The sequence below is a fragment of the Rhinolophus sinicus genome, linkage group LG12 (genome assembly GCF_036562045.2).
Source record: "Rhinolophus sinicus isolate RSC01 linkage group LG12, ASM3656204v1, whole genome shotgun sequence".
Taxonomy (NCBI): domain Eukaryota; kingdom Metazoa; phylum Chordata; class Mammalia; order Chiroptera; family Rhinolophidae; genus Rhinolophus; species Rhinolophus sinicus.
The window spans coordinates 20,583,972-20,600,750 of NC_133761.1; the positions used below are offsets into that span (position 1 = coordinate 20,583,972).

At 32.5% G+C, this 16,779-nt stretch overlaps 1 protein-coding gene across 6 annotated transcripts in view; it reads left to right on the plus strand.

Moving 5' to 3' along the window:
* CSMD3 (CUB and Sushi multiple domains 3) overlaps nucleotides 1–16,779 on the plus strand; it is a 1,090,811-nt gene that overhangs the window by 742,648 nt on the left and 331,384 nt on the right. For all 6 annotated transcript variants that reach the window (XM_074316364.1, XM_074316366.1, XM_074316365.1 and 3 more), the window contains one exon: nucleotides 14,642–14,811. In XM_074316364.1, the coding sequence (XP_074172465.1) occupies nucleotides 14,642–14,811 (170 nt within the window). The remainder of the gene's footprint in view (nucleotides 1–14,641; nucleotides 14,812–16,779) is intronic.

Here is a 16,779-nt window from a genome sequence, read left to right on the forward strand (position 1 = left end):
ATTTAATTTGTTGTGGGTCATTACAAAGCACAGTATTTTTTTAGAAGTCAAAACATAATTCAAGAGAACTTTAAAGTGATAAAAATTGTGGTCATTGAAATTATTAATAAATCATATATTTGTAATGTATTTTATAGAGTAGCTTTGAAGTTTTACCTGAATTCTACGCTCTACAAAGCTTAAACACACCTCTTCAAATAATAACCTGTCAGTTCTCAAACGGCAACATAAAAATCTCACAATATTTGTGTAATATTATTTTAGTATGTTGTTTTTTTTGGTCTTTTAAAGAAATTTAAGACATTAAGTAATTTTCTACATAAGTTAGAAAGCCCTTAATTGGAAAAAAAAATAGTATAGCTAAATTTAGTTTTTGTGTTCTAGCCTTATCACTTTAATTGAGAATATATATATATATATATATATATATATATATATATATATACTGTGAATGACCATTAGCAGATTAATTCAGTATAATATTAGGCTCTAAAGGACTATTTTCAGTTTTTATTCAATTTTTAAATTCCAATTAATTATCAATACAGCCCAATTTGCATTACATTTTGGTCCCGCCAATTAGTGCTACGTGGTCTATAATTCTGATTACACAATATATTATAGCTAATATTTGAACAAATTTGGGACTGCAATTAGAGAAAGGCAGCATTACTACTATGATGGCTATTACTACTACTACTGGTACTACTACTACTGCTGCTACTACTGTTGCTGCTGCTACTACCACTTGTAATTTATTGAGTAATTACTTTATACAGAGCCTGGTTCTAGAGAATTAAAATTTCTAATTTCTAATTCTAACTACTCTGTTTCCCCGAAAATAAGACCTAGCCAGACCATCAGCTCTGATGTGTCTTTTGGAGCACAAATTAATATAAGACCTGGTCTTATTTTACATATATATATATGACTGGGTCTTATTTTAATATAAGACCTGGTCTAATATAATGTAACATAATATAATATAATACCGGGTCTTATATTAACTTTTGTTCCAAAAGATGCATTAGAGCTGATGGTCCAGCTAGGTCTTATTTTTGGGGAAACACGGTAGTATAACAGAGATTTTACTTAAGTCACTGATAAAGAAACTGAGACAGAAGGTTAAGTAAGATGCCAAAAGTCACTTGGCTTGTAAGTGGCAAAGATGGACTTTGAAGCCAGGAAAGTCTGAGTCCAAAAGGCATTCTCTTTATGTACAGAGTGGTCATGTGAAGGGACGACTTGGGTGATCAGTGTATCAAGCCTGAAAGGATAGCATTGACATGGTGAAGTTCCCTAATTCAGAACCAGACTGAAGGATGTGAACTCAATTTGTGAAGCCCTCTCAGTGGATTTACACATGCCATGCAAAATTGATTATATAAATATATTTATTGGAAGAGGGATATATTTTATTCCAGTGATCACAATAATTATAATCATTATCATGTTTCCTGAAATCAGGTTTCCATGGATACCAAATCAGTAATTAAAAGATTGCTTGGTGACATAAGAGTCTAGGCAAAATGAGAAACAGTTTTGAAATCTTGAATGACATTTCTTCTATGCCATGATGGAGCTTCCAATCCCACCCCACCCCCACCCCCCACCCCCCACCCGCCCCAGACACTGCCTCCTCCCAACACGCATACACACACACAGCAACAAACAGCTTAGAGCGAACCTAACGCTTCCATTACAGAGCTCTTGTTTATCTATTCCATAGACAGTTAAATTCTTTGTTTTAGAATTTCATTTTCAGACTTACAGTTAACCATTTACTTCTAAAATATTCTATTTCAAACTAAGAGCTATACCAAGTTAGAAATTAAAAATATTTGTAGTTTAAATCTTATTTCCTGTATGCTTGCTAGGTACTGTCACAGGGATTGGAATTTGAGTGTTTTAAAAACCTCTTAAGAACCAATTTAGTACACAAGTGTTACCTTTTACATATGCCTGCTAATTCATTTTCAGATGCTTATGTTAAAGTTTCTGAAATACTCTACTGTTATTCTCATGGTTCAGCATAAAAATTAGAGCTGTTGAGTTAATTTATTTCCTAAATTTATCCATTAGAGATTGGGATAATTAAAAATGTAAAGAGGGAAACATCTCCATTCACATTTACTGTGGTTAAAAGTAACAATTGGCCTTTCAAAATACATATTTTAAAGTTTGTACCTCGTTTGAGAAGAATATAAAACCTAATTTAAGATTAATGCGTTAATGGATTATTTTAACTAATACAGATTTACTGCGTATCCAATTAAAAAAATCTACTCTGGGCAGAGCACTCTGCTGGGCAATTAGAATATAGTGTTCCAGGTCAGTGATGAGTTCCCTGACTTTAGAGAACTAACTGTCTAAAGAATATAGGAACAGGTAAACAGGCATTTTTAACAGAGTATTATGAATTATATGAAACAGGAGAGGCTTCCCAGAGGTGATGATCTCTAATTGAGACTAAGGGATGAGTAGGAATTAGTTACATGAGGGATGGGGGTAGGATGTGTGTGAATGGGAGAGATAATATTATATGGATGGGCAATGGTTTCGACAAAAGCCCAGTGTCGAGAAAAAAATACCTTTGCGGTATTAAAGTATTGACAAGCTATTTGGCTGCTGTTCACTGAGATAGGGAACAAAGAGGACACGGAAAGCTGGACTGGGAAGATCAAGTAAATACCTTCTGCTTGGGAATTCCATCTGCTTGTCATGTGGACATGTGATGATATGTGCTGCACAGAGGGATATATAAATCTGGAGCTGGATAAAGAGAACTAGACTGGAGATATAGATTTCGGGGTCAGATTTTTTTAAGTTTAGTTTTCAATTATAGTTGACATACAATATTATATTCATTTCAGGTGTACAAGATAGTGATTAGACATGTATATATCTTGTCACGACATGATCACTTTGATAGGTCTAGTACCCATCTGACAGTATACATAGGAATTATCAACTTATTGACTACCGTGTTTCCCCGAAAATAAGACCTAGCCAGACCATCAGCTCTAATGTGTCTTTTGGAACAAAAATTAATATAAGACCCGGTATATTATATTATATTATATTATATTATATTATATTATACCCGGTCTTATATTACATTAAAATAATACCAGTCTTATATTAATTTTTGCTCCAAAAGACTCATTAGAGCTGATGGTCCGGCTAGGTCTTATTTTCGGGGAAACATGGTATATTCCTTATGCTGTACTTTACCTCCCCATGACTATTTTTATAAATGGCAATTTGTAAAATTAATCCTTTTCACCTTTTTCACTCATCTCCCCAATTCCTTAATCTATCCACCATCAATTTGTTCTTTGTATTTATGAGTTTGTCTTTTTTGTTCATTTATTTTGTTTTTTAGATTCCACATGTAACTGAAATCATATGGTACCTCTCTTTCTCTGTCTGACTTATTTTACTTGGCATAATACCCTCTAAGTCCATCCATGTTGTCACAAATGGCAAGATTTCATTCTCTTTCTATGGCTGAGTAATATTCTATTGTTCTATATATATCAAGTCTTTTTATCGATTTGTCTATCGATGGACACTTAGGTTGCTTCCATATCTTGACTACTCTGAATAATACTGCAATGAACATAGAGGTGCATATGTCTTTTCATATTAGTGTTTTCAATTTCTTTGGATAAATACTCTGGAGTAGAATTGCTGGATCATCTAGTTTTTTAAAAATTTTTTGAGAAACCTCCATACTGTTTTCCATAGTGGCTGCAACCAGTGAACAATCCCACCAATAGTGCACAAGGGTTCCCTTTCCTCTACATCCTCACAAACACAAGTTGTTTGTGAATTTATGCATAATGGCCATTCTGACAGGTGTGAGGTACTATTTCATTGTGTTTTTAATTTGCATTTCCCTGATGATTAGTAATGTTGAGCATCTTTTCATATCTGTTGGCCGTCTGTGTATCCTCTTTGGAGAAATGTCTATTTAGGTCCTCTGCCCATTTTTTTCTTTTTTAAATCATATTTGTGTGTCTGTATATGTGTGTGTGTGTGTGTGTGTGTGTGTGTGTGTGTGTGTGCATGTGTGTGTTAAGTTGTATGAGTCCCTTATACATTTTGGATATTAACACCTTATTAGATTTATTATTGGCAAATATCTTCTCCCATTCAGTAGGTTGTCTTTTTGTTTTGTTGATGGTTTCCTTTGCTGTGCAAGAGCTTTTTAGTTTGATGTAGTCCCATTTATTATTTTTTCTTTTGTTTTCTTTGCCTGAGGAGACACATCCAAAAAAGTATTGCAAAGAGTGATATAAAAGAATTTACTGCTGATGTTTTTTTTCTAGTTTATTGGTTACAGGTCTTACATTTAAGTATTTAACCCATTTTGAGTTTATTCTTGTATATGATGAAAGAAAGTGGTCTAGTTTCATTTTTTTGCATGTACCTGTCCAGTTTACCAACATTATTTATAAAGAGACCGTCTTTATCCCATTGCCTATTCTTGCCTACTTTGTCATAGATTAATTGACCATATAAGCATGGATTTATTTCTGGGCTATCTTTTCTGTCCCATTGACCTATGTGTCTGTTTCTATGCCAGTGTCATGATGTTCTGATTACTATAGCCTTGCAGTATAGTTTGATATCAGGTAGTATGATAGCTTCAACTTTATTATTCTTTCTCAAGATTGCTTTGGCTATTTGTGTTTTTTGTTTGTTTGTTTGTTTTTGTGGTACCATGCAAATTTGAGGATTATGTGTTATAATTCTGTGAAAAAATGCCATTGGTATTTTATTAGGGATTGCGTTGAATCTGTCTATTTCTTTGAGTACTATGGATATTTTAATGATGTTAATTCTTCCTCTCCGTGAGCACAATATACGTTTCCATTTATTAGTATCTTCAATTTCTTCGGTGTCTTGTAGTGTTCTGAGTACAGGTCCTTTATTTCCTTGGTTAAATTTATTCCTAGGTATGTTATTTTTGATTCAATTGTAAATGGGATTGTTTTCTTGTTTTCTCTTCCTGATAGTTCTTGGTGTATAAAAATGCAACTGATTTCTGAATATTGATTTTATATGCTGCTATATTTGATCTTATATATTAGTTCTAATCATTTTGGGGGGGATTACTTAGGTGTTTCTATATATAATGTCATGTTATCTGCAACTAATAATAATTTAACTACTTCCTTTACAATTTGGATGCCTTTTATTTCTTTTCCTTGTCCAATTGCTGTGGCAAGGACTTCCAGTACTATGCTGAATGAAAGTGGTATAAGTGGACATTCTTGTCTTGCTCCTGATCTTAAAGAAAAAGCTTTGGCTTTTGAAAATCCTACTTAGCCTCCATCTTTGTCCTATTATAATAGAAATACTTCCAAATATTTTAAAATTCACAACTAACCAATGTGGATAAATTGATCAATCAATCAACCACGAGCGTCAACAAAAATACCCTTGCTTCAAACCTGTCACTCTTGGCTATCTTTGTATCAATCTACATGCCTTTACAGCCTATATTATTAAAGACATTGGCTTATTTTATTTCTTCCCATCCTCTTATTATCCAAAGCTGTGAACTCTTAGTATTCATCTTAATTGAACTCTCTCTGACATTTGACACTAATGACAATTATTTTCTTGAAACTTTTCCCTCCCTACTCTTCCATGATACCACTTTCTTTGAATGCTTCTTTTACCTTCCACTTAAATTCAAATGCTCCATGAATTCTGGTCTTCATTTGCTTTTCTTCTCATTCCATGTGTGCTCTGGATAAATCCTTTGCCTGTTGCTTGAAATAGCAATTCTATGACTACACATATGACTAGCTGATATCCCACGGGCATCCTAAATTCAACATGTGCAAAAATAAGTTCATCAACATACTCAAAGCCACTCCTCTTTATGTCTTTTCTACCTTTCCCTCTCTTTCCCCCAACCCACATCCAACTAGTTTCCAAGTCCTAAAACTTTTACTTTCAATCTCCTCTTTCTCCGTCACTTTAATTCAGTCTCTCGCCATCTCCTGTTTGACACACTACAATAATTTTCTCTAGGTTTTCCTCCCCCTAGGAACCCAGGGCTATTATCCATTCACCACAGAGCCACCCTAATGGGTTTCCCAAATCTGTTCATCTATTTCTTTTCTTAGAACTCTTCAAGGGATGTTCAATGCCTGCATGATAAAGTCTGAAATTCTTAGAATAGTTTATGAGATACTGGTTCTTCTAATCATTGATTCTTCTAATCAGTCTGGTTTACTCATTCATCATTTCATTCTAGCAGTCCCCTCTGCCTGGAATTTCTTCTTTGTACATTTTGATTACCTATGGATCCACTTCTTTGACTCAGGTCAAGGATAAACTATGCCATAAAATCTTCCCTGACATTGTCTTACTGCTCTTCTAAAATGCATTATTTCCTCATTATTGCCATCTCAGGTAATTGCACAAAATTGTATCACACTGCAGATTACACATTGGTGCACACATCAGTTTCCATGTTTGTCTCTCTTCTAGATTACATATTACATAAAGGACAAGAACCTTAGTTTTAAAACCTAACATAGTACCTAACATAGGTGTATCCATAGGTGTTATTGTTAATATTTTTAATGAGTAAATAAACTTAGCACAGTGGATTCTCAATAGCTGTTTATGGAAGGAAGGAAGCGTGACAGGACAATGTCAAGTAACAGGAAAATGATCATGTTTTTTGACAGAAAATTTCACATTTGATTTAAAAAAGATTGGAACTTATTATCTACAATTATGATTACAGTTCACAGAAGGATAGTTCTGCATGGCAATAATGATTACCATGAATTTTCAAGGTAAAAAATTAATATAGAAAATGTATTAAACTGAATTTTTAAGGAGAAAAATAAATCCCAAACTAAATTCTTCCAGTGAAAAAAAGTTTTAAAAAATGCTTAATTTGTAAGTAACTTTAATAAGAACTAGTTTTCACTTGGATGCATGTATTCATTGTTTTGGAGAGCTGGAAGGAGACAGACAGTTAAGTATCAGTGTTGTCTAACAACAAAGGGAAGGAAAAACCAGACTTTATACAAACTAATATTTATGAATTCTCATATTTTCAATAGTGGAGTAAAGAAAGTAATATACCTCTCTATCTTTTAATTTCCACCCACTTCTGAGACTCCAACCATTGTTCAAGTACCTAATCGAGAAGAAAAAAAAAAATGACAAAAAAATTTCTAAAGAACAATGTGTTATTAATACTGCCAAGTAATAAAAGCATATTAGAATGTCTCCTAAATATATTCAATCTTAACACATTTTATCAAATTTCATGAATTTTTAGATGATGCTTTCAAAAAATGTTACCATTTCTGAAATTGGTATGTATCTCACACTCAATGGCTATTGTAGATTACTGTCAACATTGTTGCTTTCTTGGAAACAGATAAAATAATGATGCCTGTTACAATCAGTGGTCTCTTAATTTGATGAAATACAACAGAAATTAGATTTGAAACATAAGGGCTCAATTGGCTGAAAAAAATTACTGGAAAAAATAGGTAACTTCACATATGTGATAGAAAGAAATGGTTGATGTGCGTTTGACAGTCTGCACCCATCCCCACCTCCTGTATGAACACTATCACATATTATCATCATTTTTCCACTGGTAATAATTAAATTTATAGAAAATTATATTTAATGTTATACCTTACTTGACTTAGCATACCATATGTTTAGGTTTGAAAAAATTTTTAAGTTTTTTTGAATAATCCAAGTCAAGTTTATTTTAACTGTTTTATAAAACAATTTAAAAATAACCTGTGGTGCTGTCAGCATAGCGTAAAAGAAAAGATTCAATTGAAATGCAAATTCTTAAAAATAACTGCAAACTTCACTGATTATAGACATTTTTCAAATTTTCCAGGCAAATTACTGGAAAGAATTTTACCAGTTTATCTGAAAATATATGACTGTATGTAAACAATAGATGCTACCAGATTTTCTTACCCCTGTAATGGAGATTAATGATGCATGGGCTGGGCTGTTTTTCAGCAAGTAAGAAAAAAATTAAAATTAAATGGATATTTCGGCTCCCGTGCATTCCTCACTGTAGCAATGACTCTTATCACTAGATTCCAGTATACATATCTCCTCTATTCCAATCCAACTAAGGCCACATTTATCAACATATTATTTTCAACTCAGCAAAGAGTTTCATATTGGTAACTGAAATATATTTCTTAATCTGTTTGTTTAAATAAAATTATGTTCTATGAACAGGATTTCTTTTTCACAAAATAAAGGCATCATAAACAGTATGTGGATTGGGGATTGCATAGAAAATATTTATAGTCTATAAAGAGTATTGAAGGCCTATTTGTCAAAAATATTTCCCTAATTGCTATATTATGTAATGTTTTCATATTATTAATTCCTATGATTTAAAAATGGCCTCCTGTTCAAATCAGAGAAAGTACATATCATCACCTATTAATATTTTAACATTGATTATTTGGTAGGAAATCCACATTAATAAACTTAGGCTTTAAAAGTTAGCGATATCAGTTATCAAAAATATAAAGCTCATTCTAGACCAAAGCATGAGGGAAACAGGTGCTAGGCTCATATTAAGGTAGGAAAAATGTGTTGACCTCACTTCTAGAAAACATTGCAACCTCTGAACCCTGAAGCAATAGTTATCTGACTCAAAATCTCAAAAAGAAAAAAATTTTCATGAATGTAACTCATTCAATCTTCTCTGTTCTTCATCTTCTGCAACCAACGTTCTAAGCCTTAAAGATGGAAGTATTTGCCCACCACAAGAACAACAAGCCTGTTACATCTAATGACACCTCCTCATACACACCTAAGAAAAACACTTTTTTTTTTCCTACCATACCAGATAAACAACAGCAGAAACCCTCATCCTAAGGGGCCACTAGCTCAACCGTGCACAAATCGAGCTTCTACCACAATGGGTCTTTTCAATTCCCAGAAGGTGTCTCAACTCCCTCTGCCCCCACAATAATGTTCTCAGAAATGTTCCTCTTGTTTGGAATACTCTTTCCCCCAACCTGCCTTCTCACATCACTCTTAATTTACTAATTTCAGTCCATCAGAGATGTATTGACTTCACTTTGAACAGGTCAGTACTTCAAGATATATGTTTTCATAGACTATAGTCTTCCCTCGGTATCCGCAGAGGATTGGTTCTGGAAACCAAAATCCATGGATGCTGAAGTTTCTTCTATTAAAATGATGTAGTATTTGAACATAACCTATGCACATCCTCTTTTATACTTTAAATCATCTCTAGATAACTTACAATAGTTAATACAATGTAAGTGCTATGTCAATAGTAATACTGTATTGTTTAGGAAATAATGACAAATAAAACAAATGAACCCTGTACATGTTCAATACAGGTTCAACCATCATAGACCTAACTACATACATGGCACATGTCGGTCAGGAAAAATATAACTCCCCCCCTCCCCAAGGATTTTCAATAAGGGGTTGGTTGAATGTATGGATATGGAACCAGTGGATAGAGAGGACCAACTGTATATGCTTATTTTAATGATTATATAGTAACATGTCTTTTCTGCTGGAAAGTAAGTTCTGTGGGGTTTCAACATTGTAACACCCATGCCCAGTATTTATTAAATAAATCAATTTGTTTTTCCAGTTTAAAGCATACCATTAATTCCCTGTAAATGCTTTAAATATCTTAGTATTCATTCTTTACCAAGGTACCCTGTTAAGCAAATATACTATTTGTTTTATATTACCATGACCCAATAGCTTTATTTTTATTATGACACATGTTCCCCATACATATGTTACTTCATATATGAAATTTGTTACAGCGCCTGCCTGAAAACCCCAGCAATTCCCTGATGTAGTGAGTCACAGATTTATGTTTGTTTATAGACAGCTGTATACTATGTCATGATGGCTGAGAAATGATGGCTGTTTTTCCGTTCACCTTTTGCTTGATCTCTAGGACTTCCTTTACTCAAACTCCTCTTTTTCATGTAGTTGATTTTCTTTATATAACTGGTATCTTCCTAGGACCAGCTAACCATCTTTCTCTCTTGGGCTAGCTGATCTGTTACTAGGTATTTTTTTTTTTCCAGTTAATTTTTAACATACCTTGAGAATATTCAATCACAGTTTGACAATATTCATATTTTTTCATTTTTTAAGTATGCTTTGTGTAAAGTTTTTGTCATATTCATGTCATATACAATGAAAATTTGGGTCTATGGTATTTTCCCTGGACATTCATGGACATTGCAGCCATAACTTCGTTTGCGAGAATTATCCCTGATACTTCCATATGACATTATTTCATTTATTTCATATGCCATTACTGCCACTTGATGCTGGAAAGAACCATAACAGTATAATTCCACATCATGTGGTTTTCTTCTTTATTTGGGTCCTAAAATCACATACCTTGGGACTACAGGTAGTGCTACATGCAGAAAAAACAGCATATACAAAGGCCCAGAGTGTGATACTGGAGCAAAGGACCAGTAGTTCAGGATAGCTGAATTTTAAGGACCACAGGAGAGGATGGTGGGTAAAAGCTAGAAAATTAGACTGGGTTCACATAATAAATTACTATAAATGGCCTGTGTGACAGTCCATGGACTATGACTTGCGAATGGTGAGTACATTTTAGGTAGAAAGTTCAAGAGCAGATTTGCTTTTGGAAAATATTATCTCAGGTTATTACACAACAGAGATAGAAGCATGTTCATTGCTCAACTTGGGCATATGTCAAACTGTGCAAATTTTTTTGTTAATTCAACATTAGGTCTTGTTCAGTTCCAGTTAGCAAACAAGACTGCTGTAGTTCAAGTGCAGAAAGAGCTTATATAAGGCCAAAGTTAGTGCTATATGTATTGGGTACTGGGAAACCAGCGTTTGGTATATTTTAAAATCAAATGTAAAATCAAGGATGAGATTCTATGTAAAAATGAATTATTTATTAATCACCTAGCTCCTAGAGTTTGGTTTTGTGGCTAAATAAGTTCCTCCTAAACTTATTGTTAGTAGAGAATTTTATTTTATTAAAATCCTTATTGAGTATAGATGGTGCATTACAGAATTGTGCACTTGAAACCTGTGTAACTTTACTAAACATTGTCATCCCAAATAAAAAAAAAATAAAAAGAAGAAAGAAATTTGTTTATTTTCCTGTATATATAAATAAAACATTATAAACATTTTCTTTTTTTTTAATGTTTCAAGATCTTTCTTTCAAATGAGATAATCATTCTGGACATTAATCATTATATATAATAGAGTACAGATTTATAAATTATATATTGGGTCAATGTGTCCTGACCTCCATGATATAACCCAGCCCACAAAAACTAATCCTCTTAATTTTTAATAGAATATTTTAAAAATAGTATGTGCAGGTTAAGGTATAAAGAAAAAAGTGACCTTGCATACCCGTTTATCTGGGATAGTCTCAATGTGCACCTGTTGTACAGGGTAATTGTCAATAGTGCCTCCTGTAACACTAGAAAAGTATTTTAATCTAAAAAAGAAATGTTTACCCTTTTAACGCCATGGGCAATGACAGGTGTAAATCCCAGTGTAACTCCCGGCTCTGATACACACTCTTTATTTGATGTCAGCAAGAAAGCTCACTTAGGTGTCTTCTTCTTTTAAACTGGAGAAAATAGGTTTTACCTTGCAAAGTTGTTGTGAAGAGTAAATGCAAAGTTGGCTTCCTGGGTGTGAAACCCACATAGATTCACAGGGCTCCATGCTATGAATATCCCCATGCATGGTTGGGTGCTCTACTAGTCTCTTGAAATTTTTAATACATTTTCAACAAGGGGCAGTGCTTTTCCACTTTGCACTGGTCCCCACAATTTATATTCAGCCCTGATCAATTAAATGAGAAAGGTGCTAATTTAATGTAATGTTCCCTTAATTCTTCCATGCTGGTTTAAGTCCTGGTTTTATTTCACCAAGTAGAAATTCATTTATATACATTTTAAATCAACTGAAATATTAACATGTAACAAAAGCAAGTTATTTTTCCTATAAAAGCAAATCTTTAAATTATACAGTATGAACCCAATAATGTTTATAGCAGAAGGTACTGACCACCTGCTCAAATGTTGAGCACTTAACAATAAATTATTAGTATATCTTAAAGAGAAATTGAAGTAACATTTTACTGAGCAAAAACTCAGTTTACGCAAGTTGCTGAAATAATTTTAATAATCGTAAGTGATTCTCCAAAATTAGGAGGAGTCCTCTGGCTTTTCACACATAAATGCCTCTCTACATCTGGATAGTCACATTGGGACAATATAAATATCCTAAACTCTTTTTCTGTGTATATGACCTGATGCTACCATTAGTATTTATACTTAAAATATTCAAATGATAGCTTTATTATATTGAGCTGTTGTTGTATATCAGCACTTTATTAATGCTTTGTATTTATTATCATTATATATTTTCGTCTCTATCTCTCTCTGTCTCTGTCTCTGTCTCTGTCTCTGTCTCTGTCTCTCTCTCTCTCTCTCTCTCTCACACACACACACACACACACACACACACACACACACACACAAACACACCAAAAAAACCCTCTGAGAAGGGCATTGTTATTTCCATTGTAATAACAATATGGAGGCTTAAGAGAGCCTAAGTAACTTGGCAAAGCTTTATAGACAGAAGATAGAGCTTAATTTTGAAAACTAAACCTCTGAATGTTGAAGCCTGAACTCTTAATCAGTATTTCAGTATTTTGCAAGCTGGCATCCAAAACATATTGTCAGAACTCTATGATTCTGTACATAATTTAAAACCGTTTGTTTTCTCTAATAAGTAATTGAACTGATAAAAATATATTTGCATTCTGGATCATCTGTCTGATCTAATACATTTGTCTTCATGCCCCTGCAAGCACACCTAGGTTCTAACAAGCCAGTGAGAAGGAAATGAGGCCGATTTACACCATAAACAATTCTTTCCCACTAAGTGAAGGATGCATGGTGTCATGTTATAATATACAGATGACAATTTCTCAGCTGTTCTGAGAAGGATAAGATGAGGGAGAATCGAATCATTATGCAGCATAGTGTAATTAAAGGCATAGCAAACTCCAAAGCCTGTACTCCAGCAGCTGGCTCTTTATCCACATTGCCAAGGGTAATTTAATTCCAGGAAAACAAAATCTTATGCCACATTAGATACATGTTGCTATTTTTAATTTTATTGTTTGGGGGTTCTGTTCGTGTATTTGTAAACTTGCTTTGGTATTATAATTATCTGCAGCTAAAAGCGAAAGGACATAACTATTTTTATGTTTGAACATATTTAAGTAACATTAGAATAATTTAAATCAGTATTGGGAGTCTGTAAGGTTTTGTTTTGTTTCTTTTACTTTAAATGAACTTGGAGGAACTCTATTGAGTGATGCTTCTTCACGTATCTGATTGAGTTTTAGCATTACATTGTTAGCTTTTATCATTATTTTGCACTATTTGATATTACACTGACTACTCGATCTTGATCATTTTCAGATCCTCCTTAGGCTTTTTTTCTTTTGCCTTATTGTTGTTAATGTTGAATCATTTTAAAGGTAAAACAATTATTATCCTTCACCTTGTTGTATACTTTCTACAAGTGTTCCCATGAATCTTTATTTTAAAAATTTTATTTTTGGAAAATAATGACTTGCTTTATTTTCTGTTAGGTTAAACCTTTGAAAAATATAACTCTCCCTGGCTAATGGTACAATAATATGAAGCAAGTTATTAGATAAGCTAGAAACCTGAATTCGTTGAATTTCTGATATCTAAGTAGCATGTTTGGGTATTATAAGGGCTTGTTTGATATTGCCATATTGCTACAAGAATTTTAAGTAATACACTGAAATTAAATTTGAAAGTAAATAAGAAATTTATAATTCTCTCTTAAGTGGTTAGATACTTACACAAATTTTGCAAAATGAGTCCTGGAGAGTCAGTAGTACCATATACTGATTATGAGAATACCTGAATCTACATATTAGGTCTTTTAAACTGAGAAAGGTGATACGATTTCTGAAGATGCCCAATTTGTAATGATCATTGGTTAGAGGGTTTTACTTATTGTATCAGTTTCAAAGGCAATGTAGTAATTATTTCCCTTTTTGTTACTGAAGTTCGTGGATCAGGGGAATGCTGACTATTGGGAGAAAAAAGGATCAAATTTAAAAAAAAAAGTGAAACAAAGATTCAATACGAATCATTATAAAATAAAATGACTTTTTTACTTTTTTTGGGTATTATACATTTAAAATAATAAATTAATCAGAGATCTAGAAACTTAAAATATATCCTGAAAATCTTTTGCTCTCATCCTTTTCCACACTATCTTTTCATGGGGTTGGGGGAGAATACAGAAACTATTGTATATCTCCATCTCTGTACAAGTGTCTATTCGTGGGCAACAGTTTTTCCCATATATTGTTTCAGAGGTAACGGATCATCTACAACACACAGACATTCTGTACATTATTTTCCTATTAGGCTCTAGTTAAAATAAAATGCATTTACACTTCCATACGTTATATTACCCAAATATGATAATTCTTTCTATTAAACTGTACTTCAATATTTTGTTTTACCTGCAGCTGAATGTGGTGCATCTGCAACAAATAATGAAGGAATTTTGCTCTCTCCAAATTATCCACTCAACTATGAAAACAACCATGAATGCATTTATAGTATTCAGGTTCAAGCAGGAAAGGGAATCAATATTTCAGCCAGAACATTTCATTTAGCACAAGGAGATGTTCTTAAGGTAGGTGAAATGAGACATACTTGTTTTGTGATCATGTTTAGTCATTAAGTATACATTTATATATATATATATAAAATATATATATACCTGTATACATATATATGTGTATGTTTATATAATCAACCATAAGCTAATTCTACCATTCATAGATTCACTAATTATACATTATTTTTCATTTTTGTATTATTTTCATTGAGATAAAAGGTGTTTTTTTCAATGTTTATTTCTAATGTGTATTTTTTTAATTTTCTGATGCATACATTTTAATGTTTCAGTAACACCAAAATAAGAACACTTTCATTCCAAACATCTTATATTCAATGAATCATTTATATGTAAATCATAATTAACACATGAATGGTCATTTCGTTAAGAAATACAGTAACAATTGGGTTTTATTTTGATGTCTACTAAGTAACTTATTTATCTTTGTTGATACATGGATAATTCTTTGCATTTATGATTGCAAAAAAATTCATATTTCATGAATACATAAAACTAAAAAACTCAATATTTGTAATTTATTTAAGAAAAGATTAACTTTGTTAAGAAACATTGAGTGTAAAATTTATGAATTTGTTTTAAAAGTTTGAAATAATCAAATGTCCTGTTTTTTAAAAGATATAATTTTAGGTGAGTAAATATTTCCATAATTGCTGATTCATATTTTGCAAATAAGGTTTTGGGAAATACAGTTTATATACATTATTAGAATAAAAATAAACAGTTGTATAAAATCACATTTAAATAAATAATCACATACATTATTCCTAAATTATGAGATTTATTTTAAGCCAGTAAGACATTCAACATAATTCTGTTTTCATAAGTCTTGAAAAAAAATTCTGATATCTCAGGTTGGCAGGGGATTCTTGTTTAAGCAGTGATTTTAGATCATTGGTTATTTACTGCTTTTAAAAGAGTATTGTTTTAATAATAATTGAAGGTTCTCTAACACAAAGAGTTCTGCATGCCTGTCCGATTTGTATAGATACGGGAAAGATTTCCTGCAGTACACCAAGATGTATACAATTTTAGTATTAATTTAGATCTATTCCTATTTTTTTTGCACTTTTCTCCATCAGGCTAACTACAGGGAAAACATTATCAAGACATAGATCAGAAGGGTAATCACAGCCACTAATCTATATCACACAAACAACAATAATAAACATGTATTTATGTACTAAAGTTAGAAACTGCTTCCCCTAAAATATTTATCTACTCTCTCTCTATGATGCTTGAAATATAACCATTACTTTCCCATAATGAATGATGGTTATTATTTGGAAAATTAACTTGGAATAATAAGTGACATTTTTTAAAAATAAAATAGTCCCAGTGTGTTCCTCAGAATGCTGTCTGACTAATGTCATATGTACTTATTTGGAGTAAGATTACATGCACTTGTGATCTGTGTGACCTTAAGGAAGGGCAGGACCTCGTAATAAGAGACAATGTGATGGGATGTGTTGATGAGAGAGAAAGGTTAAAAAAAAAACAAAGAAAACTCAATTTAATGCACTGTAGTGGATTTCATTAAACAATGATTTTCTTTCATTAATGAAAGCGTAAAGTTTATATTCCCAACAGTTTTTAAGGTGTGTTTTTTTTGTAATTTTCCTAGAATAAATATGTTTCCCAAAGTTAAAAAGATTCTAAATATTACAATGGAAACACCAATTCAGTTATCCCCTTACTACTCGTTTTGCCTGGGATGTATTCTATATTATTACTTTAAAATAACTTTAACAAGTCACTACTTAGAGACAGTTTGAGATGGACTCTTACACTCCAGGTTTTTCTTCTTCATGGTTTGTTTTCTTCTTCATCAGTGTAAGATGTAAGATATTTAAATGTTACCTTAATCCTTCCATTAATCCCAGGGACAAGTATTAGCTCCAAGATACCTACTGAAACAGGCACAGTGGGTCATGCACAAGCAGACTGATGCACCCTCCAAAGCAA